The sequence below is a fragment of the Nerophis ophidion genome, linkage group LG01 (assembly GCF_033978795.1).
Source record: "Nerophis ophidion isolate RoL-2023_Sa linkage group LG01, RoL_Noph_v1.0, whole genome shotgun sequence".
NCBI classification, from domain to species: domain Eukaryota; kingdom Metazoa; phylum Chordata; class Actinopteri; order Syngnathiformes; family Syngnathidae; genus Nerophis; species Nerophis ophidion.
This window is the reverse complement of record NC_084611.1, coordinates 34,141,235-34,165,889: the sequence shown is the minus strand read 5'-3', so window position 1 is coordinate 34,165,889 and position 24,655 is coordinate 34,141,235. Positions and strand designations below refer to the sequence as shown.

Sequence of the window (24,655 nt, the reverse complement as noted above, 5' to 3'; positions counted from 1 at the left end):
CTCTGTACTTCTCCCTACGTCCGTGTACCACTCCGTACAGCGGCGTTTTAAAAAGTCATACATTTTACTTTTTGAAACCGATACCGATAATTTCCGATATTACATTTTAAAGCCTTTATCGGCCGATAATATTGGCAGTCCGATATTATCGGACATCTCTAAGTGGAACCTTGATTTTCGAGCGAATTGGTTTTTGAACTGGAACAATGTAAATATGTATAATTGTGAAGGAAAGTGAATTCTATTTATATAACGCTTTTCTCTCGTGATTCAAAGCGCTATACATAGTGAAACCCAATATCTAAGTTACATTTAAACCATTGTGGGTGGCACTTGGAGCAGGTGGGTAAAGTGTCTTGCCCAAGGACACAACGGCAGTGACTAGGATGGCGGAAGCGCTAATCGAACCTGTAACCCTCAAGTTGAGGGCACAGCCACTCTACCAACCGAGCTATGCCGCGCCAAATGGGTTTCAGCCTCGATGAAAGTCCATATTTTAGTGAAAGTTTGAAAACAATATAAAGCGCTACAAAGTACTGTATATCAAACAAACATAACAAAGAAGTGATGGATCAATTTTCTTTATAATAACATAGTGAAAACTACACAACTGCTTACACATGCACACACACACAAACAAAACTTACACACGCAGTGCCACTAGCTTTGTGGTGCATTCACAGTTTAAAATCGCATAACCCGTCAACTTGTACACATGGCTACAATGATTAGGAAGCAAACATTTATCCAGTTTACCTTGTTGAGTTGCCAGAAGAAAGCAATAACTCCAAATTAATTTGTTCCAGAAGTTTTGAGGCTGGTCTCTGTGCTGTTTTACGCAATACAAGCGGGGTACTTTGTGACATTTGCGCATAAATGTCTTTCTTCTGGCGACTCGACCATGCAGCCCATTTTTCTTCAAGTGCTTCCTTATTGTGCATCTTGAAACAGCCACACCACACTTTTTCAGAGAGTCCTGTATTTCAGCTGAAGTTATGTGTGGATTTTTCTTTGCATCTCGAATCATTTTCCTGGCAGTTGGGGCTGAAATCTTTGCTGGTCTACCTGAATCCCTCATTTTCCTTCTTAATCAGCGTTTGAACACTGCTGATTGGCATTCTCAATTCATTGGATATCTTTTCATACCCCTTTCCTGTTTTATGCAGTTCAATTACCTCTTTTCGCAGATCCTTTCACAATTAGTTTGCCTTCCCCATGACTCAGAATCCAGAAACATCTGTGCAGCACTGGATGAAAGATGCAATGGTCTTTTAGAAGCCCAGAAACTCACTGACCTTTTATACACACACATTAATTACAAACAAACATGTCACAGGTGAGGATTGGAACCTTGATTAGCCATTCAAACCTGTTTGTGTCAACGTTTGTGCATGTTATCAGATCAAAGTCACTGGCGTATGTAAACTTTTGATCAGGGTCATTTGGGTACTTTCTTTTGTCATTTTGATTTGAAAAGAGTAAACACAGTTGTTTGCCAATAAATAGCTTCACACAACCATTAAGCATGAGTGGAAGATTTTTGTGTCATCATTCATATTCTCTGAAGAATGGCCAAGAAATCATAACTTCTCCCTGGGTTTGTAAACTTATGAGCATGACTGTATATCCATCATATACCCTCGACAGCGATCTACAAAATGGGCAATGTACAAACATCAAGAGGACCATGGCGGCTTTTAAGGAGAGAAAATGCAATTTTAGCAACAGCGCAAAGTAGGTGTGACGTCAGGCTCGCTTTTCATCAGGGACATTGAGCAACAGAAGTAGAGTTTTTAAACACGAAAAACCGTCTACAATTTCACCTGAAATATTCTAAATTTGTCGTTTGTCTTGAAAATGGATAAATTCTCAACAAAATAGACTGCAAAAACTGAAATCTAAGTAAGATTAAATATCTCAAATAAGGGTGATATTTGCTTATTTTTTTTCTGATAAGATAATTATTCTCACTGAGCAGATTTTATGTTAGTGTTTTACTTGTTTTAAGGATTTTGGTCTTAAATGATCTCAATAAGATATTACAGCTTGTTGCTGAGATTTTATGACCTATATGGAGTAAAACATGCTTGAAACTAGATTATCAACTGTTGCAAAGCTGTGTCATCAACACTCAAAAGTATAAAACTACTTTTTTAAAGTAATAATTTCTTACTTCAAGCATGAAAAAAAATCGTAATGCCAAGCGCATATCATTATGTCAAGATAATGGCACTAGCATTTACCTAATTTAAGAATATGTTTCAACATATTGAACAAAATGGGCTCTCTTTTTTTCTAGCAGGAAAAGTGCACTCGTTATTAGTGAGAATATACATTTTTTTAAGGTATTTTTGAGTTCATTGAGGTTAGCTAATTTAACTTGTTTTGGAAAGTCTTGACAATCCAATTGCTCTTGTTGTATTGGCGGATAGTTTTGCTTACTTCAAATAAAATACCTCTTATTTATTTTTTTTTTTTTATTGTCCTTGAACACTGACTTTTTGCAGTGTAGGGCAAGCCTACAGAACCAGGTCAGACACTACAAAGTTCTACGGGAGCTTAATTTAAGAATATTTTTCAATGTATGGAGAAAAAAGATGTATATTTTTTTCCTGTTAAGAAAAGTGCACTTGTTATTAGTGAGAATATACTATTTTAAGGTATTTTTGGGTTCATTGAGGTTAGCTAATTTTACTTGTTTTGGAAAGTCTTGACAAGCCGAAATTTCTTGTTCTATTGGCAGATAATTTTGCTTAATTCTAGTAAAATACCCCCAATTTTTTTTTTTCTTGTGTTTTAACACTGACTTTTTGCAGTGTATTGGCAGATAATTTTGCTTAGTTCGAAAAAAATACACCTCATTTTTGTATTTTTTTTTTTTTGGAACACTGATTTTTTGCAGTGTGCTCTTGTATTTAGGTTGTGCGTGTGATCGTTTAGAAGCTTTAGCCTCCATAAAGCACGTCAGGTATATGTAGCAGTTAAATTGTCAAAGCCTGTGTCACCGCTGCATTTCATTACTTTAAATTGACAAGAGGCGTCCTGTTGCAGCAGGGTAGTTGTGTCTATACGCGGTGGGTATGAAGAGAGTAGGGGAAACCTCGCTTACCGCTTGCCAACTTTAAGTGCGGCAGCACTTTGAAGGAAAAGTCAACTCGCAGCCAAAAGCTCCTCCTGCCTCCGTGTGTAAATCTGCCAGTGGAAACCTATTAATTATCTCCTACAAGGACCTGCTAGCTGGCTGGCCGGCCATCACTTTGCTGTCTCATTTTATGACTTCCCTGCACTTCTTTCCTGATGCTTTTTGCTTAAGGACTCTGCTTCAACTGTAACATATAGCTGGGGAAATACTTGCCTTTCATATGGCGAGTCGTATAATTTTTTCAAACTCCTGCCTGCTTCATTTTGCTGTATTGGATCAGGGCTGTTTACTGTACATCCTCAGAGTGGCGTTTGGGTGAGCTGTCGGCTTGAATAAATCACCATCACACCCGCAATAAACGCCTTCTTCGTTTGCCTTCAGCAAATTATCTTGTATAAGACTCATGCCCTTCTACGTGTCACGGTAAATGTCACAGCAGACATGGCGGGAAAAGCAGACGTGGCATCTGTAAAGCTGAAGGGTGGAGTGACAGCGCTGCACTGCAAAAACTGAAATCTAAGTAAGATTAAATATCTCAAATAAGGGTGATAGTTGCTTATTTTCTGTCTGATAAGATAATTCTTCTCACTAAGCAGATTGTATGTTAGAGTGTTTTACTTGTTTTGAGGGTTTTGGTCCTAAATGATCTCAGTAAGGTATTACAGCTTGTTGCTGAGATTTGATGACCTATATTGAGTCCCGTATTTTTCGGATTATAAATCGCAGTTTTTTTCATAGTTTGGCTGGGGGTGCGACATATACTCCGGAGCGATTTATGTGTGAAATTATTAACACATTACCGTAAAATATCAAATAATCTTATTTATCTAATTCGCGGAAGAGACGAAGAAAATGTCAGCAATCGTCACACACGTCAGCAATCGTCACATACACGTCAACCAATAAGAATTCGGCGGGGCAGGGTCATGGCAGAAGTGCATTGTGGGTCATGGGATGCTAACTGCTATATGCTATATGCTATTGCCGTAGCTATTAAAATGGATCATTTCATCGTTGGCGGTAACATATAAAAACTGAGAAGGGCTGAACAAAAATGGCACCGAAAAGGAAATCATGTACTGCAGATTACAAGATGGACGTAGTGAAATATGCAGCAGAAAACGACAAGAGGAAGCGGCGCATACCTTTGGAGTTGTTTTTTAAGCGACATCGAAGAAGAAGATTTCATGGGATTTATCGATTAGGAGTGACAGATTGACGTATATCATGTTCTATATGTTATAGTTATTTGAATGACTCTGACCATAATATGTTACGTTAACATACCAGGCACCTTCTCAGTTGGTTATTTATGCGTCATATAACGTACACTTATTCAGACTGTTGTTCAATATTCTTTATTTATTTTAAATTGCCTTTCAAATGTCTATTCTTGCTGTTTTTCAAATACATTTCCCCCCAAAATGCGACTCATAGTCCAGTGCGACGTGTATATGTTTTTGTCCTTCTTTATTATGCAGTTTCGGCCGGTGCGACGTATACTCCGGAGCGATTTATAATCCGAAAAATACGGTAAAACATGCTTGAAACTAGAATATTTACTGTGTCATCAACATTCACAAGTATAAAACTACTTTTTTACGGTAATAATTTCTTATTTCAAGCATGAAAAAAAATCATGACTTTGACACAATTGTGTGTCATAATCAAAACAGATGACAGCCAAATGGACTTTGCTGTTTTATTTTAAATGAAACAATAGAAAATACTTACTCATGTAGTAGTTGTCAGGTTCAAACATTGATGAAATCTATTAAACAGACAAAGAAGCAATTAAACAGAGACAGAATTAAATTTGGCGCAATGAGGAGATACGCTCTGACAACAGATTGTACGCCTCCTCTTTTAATGGTCTTTCCCTGATGACATGGTAACAGCTGTTTCTAAAGGAAGGGCGGTCGTAAACAGCCGTCGCCTTTGGCTACAAAACAGTTAAAAGAAAAGGTGCCTGGAGGGGGACAGGTCCTGCCTCCTCTCCGCTTTGTAGATCTCGGTTCAAGACAAAATCTTCCTGTGGATTACAATAGCTCAAAGAAACCCACACCTTCATGTCGCTTCCTATCCTGCACAGTGGAGTTTTACAAGCCTTTTGATTGGTAAGATCAAAGACAGCTGTTGTCTGCTCGCCAGGGACTCATTGAAACACAAAGTTTTGTGATAACTTAGATACAATTATCTGACAGTAGTACAGTTGTTATTAGTGAGAATATACATATTTTAAGGTGTTTTTGGGTTCATTGAAGTTATCTAATTTTACTTGTTTTGGAAAGTCTTGACAGGCCAAATGTTCTTGTTCTGTTGGCAGATAATTTTGCTTAGTTCAAATAAGATACCCCTGATTTTTTATTTTTTTTTTTCTTGTTTTTTAACAGACTTTTTGCTGTGTGCAGGTTTGGTTAAACACATGATAAGAAACAAAGCAACAAAGCTCCACCCTTGACTCTGTAAAGGGACTGTAATATGGTTTAGATATACTGCAAAAAGTCAGTCTTCAAAAAACAAGAAACAAAAATACAAACGTTAGGGGTATTTTATTTGAACTAAGCAAAATTATCTGCAGATAGAACAAGAAAATTCGGCTTGTCAAGACTTTCCAAAACAAGTAAAATTCACTAACCCCAATGAACCCCAAAATACCTTAAAATAAGTACCGTATTTTCTTGAATTGCCACCGGGGCGCTAATTAATTTAAAACCTCTTCTCACTCCTGCGCTGACCAAAGGCATGTGGTAAAAGTAAGCATGGGCTAATTATTTTAAAACCTTTTGTCACTCCGCCACTTACCAAAGGAATGCAGTAAAAATTTTAGTGTGATGTAAGGATACCATCATGAAAAGCACATTTAATAAAAGAAAAACTTTATTATGGTCTTACCTTTACTTATAAATGAAGTCCATGCGCAGCTCCGTCTGATCAAAAGCATCAATAACTTGTTTATAGAAGTCTTCCTTATCTTTCTTCAGTTTTAAAAGTTACTCTGTCTCGATGGATATCTTCCTTAATTACCTCCTGCTTCGATTGAAAGTCCAGTTTAGAAAACTGCTATCAGACCGCTGCTATCAGTTAGCTTGGTTCCTCAATTGTGACCGACGACAGAATTATCCTCGGACAACTCCCCCGCCCGTTTTGCTCCGTGGGTGATCTCTTTATCCCACCGCTGCCACCATTAAGTGTTATTGTATAAATAATACACTGGGTATTTAGGACTGGAGCATGCTTTATTTCAGCCCGGTTGTTTGCTTAGGAGTGTTACATCCTAAATGGTCCGTCGTGCACCCCCTGCGTCATATCCGTCCCAGCACATATCACGTCACTCATTGTCACTTCTTCTCCAGCCGAGTAGTCGCAAGAAGGATCAATAGCACCTTCTACCACCAGGAGGCGGGAGTCATTTAATGACTTATATTTGACACACGCAGCTACGGTATATTAATAAAACATAGCTGCTTACTGTTCTTTTTAGCCTTCCGGTATTCAATAGCTTGGACCTTAAATCCTACTGAATAGCTCTTAATCTTTTCCCTTTATGCAATTTCAAATTACCGGTATTGAAATCAGCCTCCTCCATTTTGAAAATGATGACAGGGGAAGTGTCACTCGTGACGTCACAAGTTTGACCAGGCGGTAATACTAAGTATGCGCTAATTATTTTGCGAAGCGAGTTTGACCCGGCAGTAATTCAAGGCAGGCGCATACTATGTGTCCGGCGGCAATTCAAGGAAATACTGTATATTCTCAATAATAACAAGTGCACTTGTCTTGGTAGAAAAGGACGTCTGGGCTTCCCTGCTTAGGCTGCTGTCCCCGCGACCCGACCTTGGATAAGCAAAATAAGATAGATGGATGGATTTATATACAGTATTTGCAGAAAAAATATAGAAATGTATTTGATGGTATTCAAATAAAAATAATCCCCCTTTATAGACGGGTACTTTGAGTAAATGGGCTATGTTTGCTTATGCCCTCATCCATTAACTTTTCACAGCATCTTTTAATTTGCTTGATAATTCCAATTAAGGTTAATGAACTTTTCCGTATCTTGCAGCCACAGCGCCGCAAAGCCCAATTCTGTTTCTCTAAGCCATGATGAGTGCAGGGTTGCAGTGTCAGAATGATTGGTTACCGTGTTGATAAAAGGCTCCCGGGGTAAATAGTGCAGAATTCATGGTACTTGCAACCTCGCCTTTTTTCCAAACAATGCCATGCAGATAAAATACGAGTCTGCGCTTTTCTATGGTCAAGGTAAAAGCTGTGCATTGTGTGCATCATGTCTGTACATCTGCTAACTTGTTCTTTGTCTCTGACAAGGATAGTGTGAGCTTCATTTTGTATCGCTTTTCCCCCTTTCATCAGCAGAGCGTTTTTGTCGCACACTGGAAATGAAATTTTGGCTAGTGTTTTTTTTTTTGCAGTAGATCCTTACAAAACAGCAAGGCGCTCTTGTCAATATAGAGGATATTTTTTTAGCGTTTTTGCAGCAGATTCCTAAAAAGAGCTGAGCACTCTTGTCATATGGAGATTCTTTGACTAGCATTTCTGCAGCATCTTAATAAAACAGCCGTGTTTTGCCTTGCGTTTTTGCCTTAAAAAGAGCATGGCACTCCTGTCACTGTAAAGATATTTTTTTTACCATTTTTTTTAGCAAATTTCTAAAAACAGTAGAGCATTTCTGCGTTATAAAGGATGTTTTAGTGTTACTTTTTACCAGTGTTTTTGCAAGGGGTTCCAAAAATTATCAGAGCGCTACTGCAATATAGAGGATTATGCAACAGCTGCATAAAAAGAGTTAAATTAAAGTTAAGTTAAAGTATCAATTATTGTCACACACACACACACTAGGTGTGGTGAAATGTGTCCTCTGCGTTTGACCCATCCCCTTGTTCACCCCCTGGGAAATGAGGGCAGCAGTGAGCAGCAGCGGTGGCCGCGCCCGGGAATCATTTTTGGTGATTTAACCCTCAATTTCAACCCTTGATGCTGAGTGCCAAACAGGAAGGTATTGGGTCCCATTTTTTATAGTCGTTGGTAGAGATGTCCGTCCGATAATGGCTTTTTTGCCAATATTTGATATTCCGATATTGTCCAACTCTTAATTACTGAATCCGATATTGACCGATACCGATATATACGGTCGTGGAATTAACACATTACACTGAGTAGGTAAGAGCAAAGTGCTCCAGTCTTATGAAAGATGTTTCACTAGTATTTTTGCAGCAGATTACAAAAAACCGCAGAGCACCCCTGCAATATGGAGGGTGAGTTACACACATTTTTCCAACAGATTCCTAAAAAGAGCAGAGCGCTCCTGTCTTATGGAAGATCTCCCCACTTCTTTTTTTGCAGTATATGACAAAAAACAGCAGCGCTTGGGGGCTGCATGGAGGAAAATCTATTCCCACATGGGCCGGATGGATAAAATCATGGCATAGTAACTGTCACACAGCAAAAAGTCAGTGTTTAGCTTGAGTTTCTTTCCACTAATTGTAAAACCTAGCAGAATAACAAAGGACAGCCAAACACTAATTGATAATATTTGTATAAATGTATTTGATGGGAAGAGGAAAAGTGGACTCTTAGTGACTGATGTAAGTGATCACTTGCCTGTTTTTACAGTGATCCAAATGAACAACGAGCCAAACTTACAAACAAAAAGACAAATAAATAATTTTGTTAGAATAAAATCACCAGAAGCAGTTAATGCATTCAAGGCTGATCTTTTAAATCAAGACTGGCAAAATGTTTTTGTGGAGGATACTAATGAAGCATACGATACATTCCTGGATATATTTCTGACACTTTATGACCATTGAGAGAATATAAGCAAAATACTAAAACGAGGGGAAAACCATGGATAACAAGGGGTTTAGTAAAAGCCTGTAAAAAAAAAATAGACTTTACAAGGAATTTATTAAGAATCGAACAAAGGAAAATGAGGACAAATATAAAAAGTATAAAAACAGATTGACATCTATCATGAGGCTGCAACAAAAAAACTATTGTGAACAATTGCTGCATAAACATAAAAATAATATAATTGAAACCTGGCATGTGCTTAATACTATGATTAAAACATCTAGCAATAAGGATTTTACAGCATATCTGGTAAAAGATGACAACTCAATTATTGAAAATATAGAAGAAATAGCTGAGGAATTCAATAAGTTTTTTGTGAATGTTGGCCCAAATTTGGCAAAAAATATTAACTTAAAAATGAAGCATGAGAAAAAGTTAAAGCCTTTATCTCACATAAACAATTAAATGTTTCTTGGTGGAGTTTGTGAAAGTGATGTGTCAGAAGTGGTCAGAAAGTTTAAAAATAAAAAATCTGTGGATGGTAACAACGTGGATATGTCACTTGTTAAGGAAGTGATGGATTGTGTCCTGAAGCCGTTTACTTATATATGCAATAAATCTTTATCAACTGGAATTTTTCCTGACAAAATGAAAATCGCAAAAGTTATTCCAATTTATAAAAATGGGGATAAACATATGGTCTCAAATTACAGACCTGTGTCCTTACTACCTCAATTTGCAAAAATTCTTGAGAAATTATTTGTAAATAGACTTGATAAGTTTATTGACAAACATGAGCTATTGAATGACCATCAGTATGGCTTCAGGAGTAATCGATCTACATCTCTAGCGGTGATTGACTTTGTAGAAAACATAGCTACAGCAATAGAAAAAAAGCAACACACCATTGGAGTATTTATTGACTTATGTAAAGCTTTTGACACAATCGATCATTCCTTACTTCTGCAGAAATTGGAAAAATATGGCATAAGAGGTGTTTCGCAACAGTGGTTAAGTAGTTATTTAAGTAACAGATATCAACATGTGGAAATTAATAAGATTAAATCACAGCCAAGAAGAGTAACTTGTGGTGTTCCACAAGGCTCAGTATTGGGACCTAAGTTATTTATAATCTACCTAATTGATATTTGTTCAGTATCTAATAAATTGAAATTTATTATGTTTGCAGATGATACAAATGTATATTGTTCAGGAGAAGACTTGAAGGAAGTGTTGAGGATAATGGAGGTTGAGTTAATTCAACTAAAAAAATGGTTTGATATTAATAAGTTATCATTAAATGATAAGAAAACTAAATTTATGGTGTTTAGTGGTGCAAGGACAAATTGTGAAGCAAAATTAAAGTTAAATCATGTGGAAATTGATAGAGTATATGAAACTAAATTCTTGGGAATAATAATTGATCATAAACTGTGTTGGAAACCGCATATTGAATATATAAAAGGAAAAATATCCAAATCTATTGCTATTCTTTATAAAGTAAGACACATGCTGAATAAGACATGCCTGCATATGTTGTATTATTATTTTATTTTTCCATATTTAACGTATTGTGTTGAAATTTGGGGAAATGTTTATAAAACAAACATAGACCCAATCATAAAATTTCAAAAAAGGGTCATTAGAATAATACACAAAGCCTGCTACTATGAACATACCAATCCTTTATTTATGAGTTCAAATGTGTTAAAATTTTCCGACATTGTGTTTTTAAAAACAATGGAAATTATGTTTCGAGTAAAGAACAACAGCCTTCCAGCTTGTATTCGCAGGCTATTTCATTTAAGAGGAGAAAACTATCATTTACGGGGGATATCGATTTTTGAAATGGGTAAAGCGAGAACAAATATAAAATACAAATGTATTACAGTTTTAGGAGTTAAATGGTGGAACAAGCTCAGTGATGAGCTGAAGACATGCAATTCTTTGGTAAGGTTTAAGAAAACATTGAAAGGTGAAATAATTGAAAATTATAAAATATAGTCACAATTACTTTCATCCCATTGATTTTTGATTTATTTATTTTTTTATGTTGATGTTCCAGGCAATCTAATTTTCTGTGAAGGTATAGGATAGGCAAATATAAGCTTTGGCTTCAGCCTACTCCTTTTTTGGTCATTCTTTTTCTTTTCTTTTATGTGTAAATGTGCATTATTGTATACATATAACATGTACTGTAAAACTGATCACACACAATGGTTGATTGATTTGATTTGATTGATTATATGACCGAAATAAACTGATTTCATTCATTTCATTCATTCATTTCAAAAAGTCAGTGTTTATAAACAAGAACAAAAAAATACAAAAATTAGAGGTATTTAATTTGAACTAAGCACAATTATCTACCACTAGAACAAGAACATTTGGCTGGTCAAGACTTTCCAAAACAAGTAAAATTAGCTAACCTCAATGAACCCAAAAATACCTTAAAATAAGTATATTTTCACTACTAACAAGTGCACCTTTCTTGGTAGAAAATAAAAACTGAGAACTTTTTGTTCAATATGTTGAAAAATATTCTTAAATTAAGTAAATGCTAGTGCCATTATCTTGACAAAATGATATGCTCTCGGCATCATGTTTTTTTTTTGTTCATGCCCGAAGTTAGAAATTATTACTTTAAAAAAGTAGTTTTATACCTCTGAGTGTTAATGACACAGCTTTGCATCAGTTGATATTCTAGTTTCAAGCATGTTTTACTCAATATAGGTCATAAAATCTCACCAACAAGCTGTAATATCTTACTGAGATAATTAAGGACTAAAACCCTTAAAACAAGTAAAAGACTCTAACATAAAATCTGCTTAGTGAGAAGAATTATCTTATCAGACTGAACATAAGAAAATATCACCCTTATTTGAGATATTTAATCTTACTTAGAACTACGACAACGTGAGATTGTTTTCTTTGTTGGTCCAAAATATAACAAGCACATTCCGAAAATGTATTTATCATAAAATAATCCTCTTGACAAAACACTTCAAGTTAGTTGAAAATTCTGAGGAAAAAAAAATGGTGCAGTTTCAAAAACGCCTTGAAGAACACAATGAATTTAGACTTAATCTCAGTGTATCTACAAAGCAATTCAACTTTAAGTCTCAGTCCATCTAGAATCGAACACAAAACTAAATTAAGCATCAATAAAAACTATAACTCATTTGTCATTTCCACAAATTAATCTTGTGCTAACTCAACAAACCATAAGGAGAGTTTGAAACTATTCAAGAGGTTTGAGTTATTCCCTGCCTTCTAGGCATCATTGTGTATTGATGGAAAAATAAAAGCTGTGCAATGTGAGCAATTTCAACAAACCCAAAATAAAAACTTCAAAGACTGACAGTATTGCAGTAATTCACACACTGTTCTTTAAATTTGCACAGAAGACAATAATTTTCACAGAACTATATCAATATATATACATCAGTGTCCCATGCAGCATTTGAAGTTGGCATACCAATTGTTTATTTTACTCCTGTTTTTTTTTACCTTAGGTTGAGGGGGAGGAGTGTCAACCCAGCTTTACAGTTTACTGCTTGCTTGGTATACTTGCTCGCACTGGTATAAACTGGAGATGTCCGATAATATCGGACTGCCGATATTATCGGCCGATAAATGCCTTAAAATGTAATATCGGAAATTATCGTATCGGTTTCAAATAGTAAAATTGATGACTTTTTAAAACGCATCTGTACGGAGTGGTACACGGACGTAGGCAGAAGTACAGAGCGCCAATAAACCTTGAAGGCACTGCCTTTGCGTGCCGGCCCAATTACAGAACTTCTACAGCTTTTCAAACACACAAGTGAATGCATGCATACTTGGTCAACAGCCTTACAGGTCACACTGAGGGTGGCCGTATAAACAACTTTAACACTCTTACAAATATGCACCACACTGTGAACCCACACCAAAAAAGAATGACAAACACATTTCCGGAGAACATCTGCACCGTAACACAACTTAAACACAACTTAAACACAACATAAACACAACATAACAAATGCCCAGAAACCCTTGCAGCACTAACTCTTCTGGGACGCTACAATATACACCCCCCGCTACCCCCTAGCCCCCCACCTCAACCCCGCCCCCTTACCCCGCCTACCTCAACCTCCTCATGCTCTCTCAGGGAGAGCATGTCCCAAATTCCAAGCCGCTGTTTTGAGGCATGTTAAAAAAATAATAATGCACTTTGTGACTTCAATAATAAATATGGGAGTACCATGTTGGCATTTTTTTCCCCATAACTTTAGTTGATTTATTTTGGAAAACCTTGTTACATTGTTTAATGCATCCAGCGGGGCATCACAACAAAAATAGGCATAATAATGTGTTAATTCCACATCTGTGTGTATCGGTATCAGTTGATGTCGGAATCGGTAATTAAGAGTTGGACAATACTGGGATATCTGCAAAAAAGCCATTATCATACATCTCTAGTATTATTGATTAGTATTTTTGCAAGAGGTTGGTAAAAGCATCAGAGCGCTCCTCACATACTGAGAATTTTTGAGTAGGATTTTTACACTCGGTCCTGAACAACCACCCACACTGGGTATAAATGTTTTTAGCAGGACTCCCTTGAAAAAGAGATTCGGAACATTCTGAGATGAGGAAACCACAACCACAGCACTCCTGCCTTTTAAAGGATATTTTACTATCAATTTGCAACATATCTTTAAAAAACAGCACATCACCTTTGTCAAGTAGAGCAGGTGTGCCCATTACGTTGATCACGAGCTAGCGGTCGATCGTGGAGGGTGTTTTTGATTGATTGAAACTTGTGTGTGTGTGTATATATATATATATATATATATATATATATATATATATATATATATATATATATATATATATATATATATATATATATATATGTGTGTGTGTATATATGTATACACATATACAAACCCCGTTTCCATATAAGTTGGGAAATTGAGTTAGATGTAAATATAAATGGAATACAATGATTTGCAAATCCTTTTCAACCCACATTCAGTTGAATGCACTACAAAGACAAGATATTTGATGTTCAAACTCATAAACTTAATTTTTTGTGTGCAAATAATTAACTTAAAATTTCATGGCTGCAACACATGCCAAAGTAGTTGGGAAAGGGCATGTTCACCACTGTGTTACATCACCTTTTCTTTTAACAACACTCAATAAACATTTGGGAACTGAGGAAACTAATTGTTGAAGCTTTGAAAGTGGAATCTTTTACCATTCTTGATTGATGTACAGTTTAAGTGCTTCAATAGTCCAGGGTCTTCATAATGCGCCACACATTTTCGATGGGAGACATGTCTGGACTGCAGGCGGGCCGGGAAAGTACCCGCACTCTTTTACTACGAAGCCACGCTTTTGTAATACGTGGCTTGGCCTTGTTTTGCTGAAATAAGCAGGGGCGTCCATGATAACGTTGCTTGGATGACAAAATACGTTGCTCCAAAACCTGTATGGACCATTTAGCATTAATGGTGCCTTCACAGATGTGTAAGTTACCCAAGCCTTGGGCACTAATACACCCCCATACCATCACAGATGCTGGCTTATCAACTTTGCACCTGTAACAATCCAGATGGTTATTTTTCTCTTTGTTCCGTAGGACACCACGTCCACAGTTTCCAAATATAATTTTAAATGTTTACTCGTCAGACCCCAGAACACTTTTCCACTTTGCATCATCAGTCCATCTTAGATGAGCTCGGGCCCAGCGAAGCCGGCGGCCTTCCTGTGTGTTGTTAATAAATGGCTTTCGCTTTGCATAGTTGAGTTTTAACTTGCCCTTACAGATGTAGCGACCAACTGTAGTTACTGACAGTGGTTTTCTGAAGTGTTCCTGAGCCCATGTTGTGATATCCTTTACACACTGATGTCGGTTTTTGATGCAGTACTGCCTGAGGGATCAAAGGTCCGTAATATCATCGCTTACGTGCAGTGATTTCTCCAGATTCTCTGAACCTTTTGATGATTTTACGGACTGTAGATGGTAAAATCCCTAAATTCTTTGCAATAGCTCGTTGAGAAATGTTGTTCTAAAACTGTTCGACAATTTGCTTACAAATTTGTGACCCTCGCCCCATCCTAGTTTGTGAATGACTTAGCATTTAATGGAAGCTGTTTTTATACCCAATCATGGCACCCACCTGTTCCCAATTAGCCTGCACACCTGTGGGATGTTCCAAATAAGTGTTTGATGAGCATTCCTCAACTTTATCAGTATTGCCACCTTTCCCAACTTCTTCGTCACGTGTTGCTGGCATCAAATTCTAAAGTTAATGATTATTTGCAAAAAAAAAAAAGTTTATCAGTTTCAACATCAAATATGTTGTCTTTGTAGCATATTCAACTGAATATAGGTTGAAAATGGTTTGCAAATCATTGTATTCCGTTTATATTTACATCTAACACAATTTCCCAACTCATATGGGAACCCTATATCCCGAATTCGGAGGTCTTAAGGTTGGCAAGTTAATTATGATTTTGTCTGCTACTACATTATAGACATACTTACAGCATGTATATAAAACCTTCTTGTTCGCTGACTCTTGCTTGCAATTATTTACCATTTAGAAAACACAAAAAAAGGGACATGTGTTTTCGTCTCACATAGGGATTGGGAATGATAGGCAAAATTCCTTAAACAATTGCAGTTCCCCCCATTCACAATCATTATAAGAGACAAAAAGACAATTAAAAAAATATATTTTTTGCATTTTATCTTGTAAAAAATGTTGCGATGCAGCTTATGGGAACAATCCAGTTTGCTTCTAAAGCAATTTAAAAACAATCAACAATACTTCATTTACATTCCGTAATCTGTATAATAACCAAACTGTAACAATGTTGTTGTAAAAGTGAACACTGAGAATCTTTGTTTCTAGCGCTCCAACACATTGGTGTGCTACTACAGTATATCCTCCTTGCCAATTCCAGGTTCGAAACGGCTGTCAAAGTGTCCCAATTTTTTTCTGATGATATTCTCAGCCATCTGTTTTTCAGGTGAGAGGCATGATTTATGATCTATAATAAAGTTGCAAGAAGCAGGGAAGCGAGGAGCAGCAGACCACTGGATGATGTAAACATAGGCATACCCTGAAGGGATCACTGTGCTGCTATAAATAGTTTGTCTGCGTTAGCGCTTTTAATAATTATATCACTTATACTTGGCTAATATTCAAGTCACAAAATGTAAATTGAGTATGTTGGCGCTTTTTGAATGGTTATTTATCGGATTTTATTGGTGAAATAGTGGCGCTCCCATTGGCTCAGCTGTAAGTGTGTGAATGCTCCACAGCATACACACATATGGTTTTTCTTCTTTTTCTTCTTCTTCTCCAGATTTTGGCGCGCTCTACCTTCCACATTTTTCATCCGATTCAAACCGTTCCAACTTCATACTGTTCAGCCTATTCAGGAATCGTGGGCTTTCCTTTGACAAATTCCAAAAGTTCCTAGATTTCCCAGAATTCCAGGTTATCTGGGACATTTTTCCCATTCAATATTAATTTGCCATTTTTCAAACTTTCACCATTTTTCAACCGATTCATACCATTTCATCTTTAACACATTCCACTATCCTGGAAATTTAAACTACTCTTTTTCTAAGTAAAAAAAAAAAAAAAATCTAGGATTTCCCAGAATTCTTGGTTTTCCAAAGCCCTATCTCAACCCTTTTTTCTGGTGACTGCTCCTTTCAAAATTTTCAACGCATTTCAACCATTCCTTCATGTTGCTTTCCATCCTACACAGTGGAGTTTTAAATGGTTGAAATGCGTTGAAAATTTTGAAATATTCGTCTTAATAAGGACAAAAAAAAGTGTCAGGTTCAAAGACGGATGACATCAATTAAAAAAGACAAGACGCAAAGCATTAAACAGAGACAGAATTCAATTTGGCTCAATTTGAGGAGAGACACCTAGACACGGTGCCCTTGTACGGTGTGTCGGCACGCTCTTCCAAAAGATTGCACGCCTCCTTCTTTTATTTGGACATTCCCTGACCACATGGCAATAGCTGCTTCCAAAGGGACGGGGTAGTAAACAGACATCGCCTTTGATTACAAAACAGTTCAAAAGAAAAGGTCGGTTCTAAAAAGAAGTCGTAAAAGAGTTTAAAAAAAAGAGGTTGCAAAAATGTTCAAAAAGAGGTTGTAAAAGAGTTTATAAGAGTTCAAAAAAGAGGTTGTAAAAGAGTTAAAAAAAGAAGTCTTAAAAGAATTCAAAAAGAGGTTCGTAAAAAAGTTCCAAAAAGCGGTGCCTGGAGGGGAGTCAGGCCCTGCTTTCTCTCCGCTCTGTAGTTCTTTGGTCACGACAATATCTTTCTGTTGATTACAAACCATGAAAGAAACCGTACACCTTCATGTTGCTTTCCATCCTACACAGTGGAGTTTTACAAGCCTTCTTGGTAGGTTCAAATACATGTTTTTGCTTCTCGCTGGGAACTCATTGAAACACAAACGTTTGTGATAACTTAGATACAATTATTCTAACAAAGTATTTTTTTGACCTGGAAAATTCCCGGTTTTCCCGAAATTCCAGGAATTCCGTAATACAAATTTTCAATTCAACATGTTACTACTTCAACATTTCCCGACCGTTTTGAAAAATTCCAACACCAACCATTTCAACTCCTTCATACCATTACTTTTTTTTTTTTTAACATTTTAAAAAAAAATCCGTTTTTTTCCCGAAATTCCCAAATTTGGGGGACATTCCCTTTGAAATCAATGGGACATTTTTCAAACTTCCACAACCCTCACATTTTTCATCTGATTTAAACCTTTCCATTTTCAAAATAGTCAGCCTGTTCAGGGAGTGTGTGCTGTACTTCAACAATTGTAAAATAAAATTCTAGGATTTCCCATAATTCCAATTTTATTGTCATTTTCCCCATTCAAAATGAATTGTCCATTTTCCAAACGTCCACAATCCCTACATTTTTAAACCGATTCAAACCATTCCAACATTCAAACTATTCTTACATTCATACTACATTCTGTCAAATTCAACATTGGAGGAATTGTTTCATTCAGTTTAATATTTAGAGTGCAAATAAAAAATCCATCCGTCGTCATCTTTCATAATGATTGTGAACGACAGGCAAAATAAAATAACAGTACAGTTCCCCTTTAAGATTTTGGTATGAATTAATCAATACTATCACATTGAGAACAAATTATAGATGTCCGATAATGGCTTTTATGCCGATATCCGATATTCCGTTATTGTCCAACTCTTAATTACTGATTCCGATATCAACCGATAACCAATATATACAGTCATGGAATTAACACATTATTATGTCTAATTTCGTTGTAATGCCCCGCTGGATGCATTAAACAATGTAACAAGGTTTTTCTAAAATAAGAGAACAACTTGAACTTAAGTTATGGAAAAAAGTGCCAACATGGCACTGGTGTATTTATTATTGAAGTCACAAAGTGGATTTATTTTTTTAACATGCCTCAAAACGGCAGCTTGGAATTTGGTACATGCGCTCCCTGAGATAATCCTGATACCTACTACAACTATGGGAAATACTATACTTTGACTTTCACAAAGTGCATTATTTTTTATTTTTTTTAAACATGCCTCAAAACAACAGCTACAAAAACAATGAAGACACACATCTTCAGTCCAGAGTATACTAGAGTAATAAAGTAAGTAATAACATACTCCTCCTTTAGTGCAAGACTGCCTGGCATACTGTATAACAGGAAATTATAAACTGGGCTCAATCTGCCCTGCTTTAACGTATTTGTATGAGTAACAAAAATGTGCTGCAAGCTAGTGGTGAGTGCTTGAAGTGGCCTAGCAGTCAGTCAGAGCTTCTGTAATGCTGCGTTGAGACAGGGCACCTCTGTTCACTGCAAGTTGCTTTCGGTGTTTACTTTTCATCTATCTTCCGCCTGTATTCATCGTGTATCTCCTTATGATTCTTGAAGAGGTGGGAGATCAAATTGCTCGTAATAAAGAAAGACGTCTTGGTTCCTCTTCGCTTAACCAACTTTTTGCAGTCATTGCACATTGCCAGTTTTTTATCCGTCAGACACACTTTAAAATAATCCCAAACCATAGATATGGTGTCGTTTGTCAGTCACCGAGCGAGCTCGCTTGTTAGCCACGGCTACAGCACCGGCAACAACACACTGTTGTTGTTCTTATGCTACGCTCGCGGCGGTTTGATGAGGTCATCAAGCGTCGCCAGTAAACCTCTCATGCTGCAGTTGTCAACTCCTGTGTTTTTTGTGAGAGAGGGGAGGGGCTGCTGACTGGAAGATGCCACTGCTCTGTACTGCTCCCTACATCCGTGTTTTACTGGATATGTACCGCTCCGTACAGCGGCGTTTTAAAAAGTAATTAATTTAAATTTTTGAAAACGATACCGATAATTTCCGATATTACATTTTAAAGCATTTATCGGCCGATTATATCGTCCGGCCGATATTATCGGACATCTCTACAACAAATTAAACCAATCAAGCAGGATAAACTGTTTTTAAAGTGGGGACTATTCTAATTAATCTCCATTTGATGTTCACTCTGTCTCTTTTTGGACACGGCTGACTGTGTGTGTGTGTTTTGTATGCAGGAGAGCGCCAAAGCTGCCCTGAAGATGAAAGACGGCCATGCGACCGACCGCGCTACACAGACGGAACACATGGGACCGGAGGTGAGAGAGAGTGAGAGAGAGCGACACCAAATAATGGCTCACAAAAATCTTCCCTCCTCGCCTGTAACGTCTCATCTTTTAAAACTACATTTTACACTAGGCCACAGCGTCTCTCCATCTCTTTTCTTATATTCTTTTCCTTCTCTTTAAGAGCATCTTTTCATGTGGAGCAAAAGCTCTAATCCATCATGCTCCACGTGAAACTGCTGTGACATTCATAAGATAGTCCACTACCTCCTCCTCAATTCCCACAGCGCTCTTGGAGGCCGCCGCGTTGCGCTTTACCCGCGCGCCTTCCTAACGCCTTCAGTTGACATGGCCTCCTTGGCTTCACCGGTGGCTGACAGTATGGGAACGCAGCCCACATAATGAATGTCTTCTTTCAGTGGTTACAGGAACAGCGTGTTAGGGTCAGTTTGTCTTTTTCTTGTCATTTCCACCTAACTGCTGCAGCTGCTTTCATACAGCAGGATATGACACTCATTTATCTCCGTGCTTTACGGATATTCAACTGCTGGCTTGCGAGCCAAATGCAGCAATAACATCAGATAGACTGTGATTAGAGATGTTCGGACCGCCGATATTATCGGTCGATAAATGCTTTAAAATGTAATATCGGACGGAAATCATCGGTATTGGTTTCAAAAACTTTTAATTTCATGGCTGCAACACGTGTCAAAGTAGTTGGGAAAGGACATGTTCACCACTGTGTTTCATCACCTTTTAACAACACTCAATAAACGTTTGGGAACTGAGGAAACTAATTGTTGAAGCTTTGAAAGTGTAATTCTTTCCCATTCTTGTTTTATGTACAGCTTCAATCGTTCAACAGTCCGGGTTCTCCGCTGTCGTATTTTACGCTTCATAATGCGCCACACATTTTCGATGGGAGACGGGTCTGGATTGTAGGCGGGCGAGGAACGTACCCGCACTCTTTTTTTTTTTTACGAAGCCACGCTGTTGTAACACGTGCTGAATGTGGCTTGGCATTGTCTTGCTGAAATAAGCTTGGGCATCCATGAAAAAGACGGCGCTTAGATGGCATCATATGTTGTTCCAAAAGCTGTATGTACCTTTCGGCATTAATTGTGCCTTCACAGATGTGTAAGTTACCCATGCCTTGGGCACTAATGCACCCCCTTACCATCACAGATGCTGGCTTTTGAACTTTGCGTCGATAACAGTCTGGATGGTTCAACAGCCTGATGACACGATGTCGAATATTTCCAAAAACAATTTGAAATGTGGACTCGTCAGACCACAGAACACTTTTCCACTTTGCATCAGTCCATCTTAGATGATCTCGGGCCCAGAGAAGCTGGCAGCGTTTCTGGATGTTGTTTTTAAATGGCTTTTGCTTTGCATAGTAGAGTTTTAACTTGCACTTACAGATGTAGCAACTAACTGTATTTAGTTACAGGGGTTTTCTGAAGTGTTCCTGAGCCCATGTGGTGATATCCTTTAGAGATTGATGTCGGTTTTTGATACAGTACCGTCTGAGGGATCAAAGGTCACGGTCATTCAATGTTGGTTTCCGGCCATGCCGCTTACGTGGAGTGAGTTCTCCAGGACGGCATAGCTCGGTTGGTAGAGTGGCCGTGCCAGCAACTTGAGGGTTGTAGGTTCGATTCCCGCTCCCGCCATCAGAGTCACTGCCGTTGTGTCCTTGGGCAAGACACTTTACCCACCTGCTCCCAGTGCCACCCACACTGGTTCAAATGTAACTTAGATATTGGGTTTCACTATGTAAAGCACTTTGAGTCACTTGAGAAAAGCGCTATATAAATATAATTCACACTTCACTCCAGTTCCTCTGAACCTTTTGATGATATTATGGACCGTAGATGTTGAAATCCCCAAATTTCTTGCAATTGCACTTTGAGAAACGTTGTTCTTAAACTGTTTGACTATTTGCTCACGCAGTTGTGGACAAAGGAGTGTACCTCGCTCCATCCTTTCTTGTGAAAGACTGAGCATTTTTTGGGAAGCTGTTTTTATACCCAATCATGGCATCCACCTGTTCCCATTTAGCCTGCACACCTGTAGGAAGTTCCAAATAAGTTTTTGATGAGTATTCCACAACTTTGTCAGTATTTATTGCCACATTTCTCCACTTCTATGTCACGTGTTGCTAACATCAAATTCTAAAGTTAATGATTATTTGCAAAAAATAAAAAAGTTTATCAGTTTGAACATGAAATATGTTGTCTTTGTAGCATATTCAACTGAATATGGGTTATAAATGATTTGCGGATCATTGTATTCCGTTTATATTTACATCCAACACAATTTCCCAACTCATATGGAAGCGGGATTTGTATTTTTATCTTCCTCCCCTCTGTTTACATGCTTTCAGTATGCAAAGAAGTGTCACAGTCCAATGACATGCAGGGTATTCTGCTCCACCAGTTAATGTTGTCCAATGCAAACTCAGCTCCACCTCTTCGGCTACTCGCAGTGTTTCTGAGCTTCAGGTGCTGCAGATGGAGATGACAGATGGTCCTGTGTGTATTTCTGACTTATGAGACTTAGGGGGAAAAAAAGTTTTTTCTTCGTATTTTGTATTTCATTTGCTCCCACACAGAACTATATAAACATTTGGATGACATAGTGAAGAATAGTAAACGAAAACAACTGATTGAGTTCTTCTGCGTGTATTAAGAGCTGTGTGGCGGAAAGACAAATTTAAGCTATTCATGGTGGATTAGTGTGGGTGTATTTACCCCTTGAACAACATGTACTATTTATTTAGAGACTGCAGATGGTTAACATACCTGCATCCCTGAAGGCATGTTGCTAATTACCCGAATGGCTTTATAAAGATGCTGTTAATGTCTTGGTCTAACTTTCATGCAACAGATACACTTTCCAGTGTATGTTGCATATCAAATAACAGTTACCATCTGTCGCCACGCCGTCATTTTTTAAGTAACATTCTTAATTGTCACTCCAGTGTAAATATAAGTTAACCACCGTTAAGTCGAATGCTAAACACTGATGATGAAAACAAAGTAAAAAGCGTCACTTTTAAACTTTGTCACTCAAGTGCAAAAACATTTTAGCAAATAGAAGTTAAAGGAACCATATGTAATAAGTTAATGTCTAGTCATCATTAAATGGCCCTAATATGTCAAAAGGCATTAATAAATCATGTTCTTTTCGAATACCTCTATATATACTCATTTCCAAATTAAATTTACAGCCCCGAAATCTTATTGTTTTCATTTTGAAGTCCCACCCTCCACTGTTTTAACCAATTAGTAAGTTAGTGAGTGTGTCACATCCAGGCTTCCAGTTACGCACCGCCATCTTCATCTAGCTACTGCCACTGGTAAAGTTACTAAACATGTCAGACCTTAGTAAATCTTAAAAGGCGTCGTTATGATTTTCAACTTATTCATGACAAAGCCAGGAACAAAATAAGGATTTGTATCCGGTTTACCTTTGAAATATTGAGACGATTGAATCTGGAGAAATCACTGCACGTAAGCGATGATATTACGGACCGTTGATCCCTCAGGCGGTACTGCATCAAAAACAGACATCAGTGTGTAAAGGATATCACCACATGGGCTCAGGAACACTTCATAAAACCACTGTCAGTAACTACAGTTGGTTGCTACATCTGTAAGTACAAGTTAAAACTCTGCTATGCAAAGCAAAACCCATTTATCAACAACACCAAGGAACGCCGCTGGCTTTGCTGGGCCCGAGCTCATTTAAGATGGACTGATGCAAAGTGGAAAGGTGTTCTGTGGTCTGACGAGTCCAAATTTCAAATTATATCTGGAAACTGTGGACGTGGTGTCCTCCGGAACAAAGAGGAAAATAGCCCTACGGATTGTCATAGGCGCGAAGTTCAAAAGCCAGCATCTGTGATGGTATGGGGGTGTATTAGAGCCCAAGCCAAGGGTAACTTACACATCTGTGAAGGCACCATTAATGCTGAATGATCCATACAGGTTTTGGAGCAACATATGTTGTCATCCAAGGGATGTTATCATGGACGACCCTGCTTATTTCAGCAAGACAATGACAAGCCACGTGTTACAACAGCGTGGTTTCGTAGTAAAAGAGTGCGGGTGCTTTCCTGGCCCGCCTGCAGTCCAGACCTGTCTCCCATCGAAAATGTGTGGCACATTATGAAGCGTAAAATACGACAGCGGAGGCCCCGGGTGCGGCATAGCTCGGTTGGTAGAGTGGCCGTGTCAGCAACTTGAAGGTTGCAGGTTCGATTCCCGCTTGTGCCATCCTAGTTACTGCCGTTGTGTCCTTGGGCAAGACACTTTACCCACCTGCTCCCAGTGCCACCCACACTGGTTTAAATGGAACTTAGATATTGGGTGTCACTATGTAAAGCGCTTTGAGTCATTTGAGAAAAGCGCTATAGAAATATAATTCACTTCACTTCACTTCACTTCACTTGAACGACTAAAGCTCTACATAAAACAAGAATGGGAAAAAATTCCACTTTCAAAGTTTCAACAATTAATTTAATCAGTTCCCAAACATTTATTGAGTGTTGTTAAAAGAAAAGGTGATGTAACACAGTGGTGAACATGCCCCTTCCCAACTACTTTGGCACGTTTTGCAGCCATGAAGTTCTAAGGTAATTATTATTTGCAAAAAAAAAAAAAAGTTTATGAGTTTCAACATCAAATATGTTGTCTTTGTAGTCCATTCAACTGAATATGGGCTGAGAAGGATTTGCAAATCATTGTATTCCATTTATATTTCCATCTAACACAATTTCCTAACTCATATGGAAACGGGGTTTGTACATCGCACTGGAGTACAAGTTGCATTTTTGAGGGAAATGTATTTAATAAAATCCAACACCAAGAATAGACATTTGAAAGGCAATTTAAAATAAATAAAGAATAGTGAACAACAGGCTGAATAAGTGTATGTTATATGACGCATAAATAACCAACTGAGAAGGTGCCTGGTATGTTAACTTAACATATTATGGTAAGAGTCATTCAAATAACTATAACG

The 24,655-nt window shown here is 37.7% G+C and overlaps 1 protein-coding gene across 7 annotated transcripts in view; it reads left to right on the top strand.

Annotated features, from left to right (window-relative positions):
- ccser1 (coiled-coil serine-rich protein 1) overlaps positions 1 to 24,655 on the top strand; it is a 338,436-nt gene that overhangs the window by 180,018 nt on the left and 133,763 nt on the right. For all 7 annotated transcript variants that reach the window (XM_061901105.1, XM_061901113.1, XM_061901121.1 and 4 more), the window contains one exon: positions 19,577 to 19,657. In XM_061901105.1, coding sequence (XP_061757089.1) covers positions 19,577 to 19,657 — 81 coding nt within the window. The remainder of the gene's footprint in view (positions 1 to 19,576; positions 19,658 to 24,655) is intronic.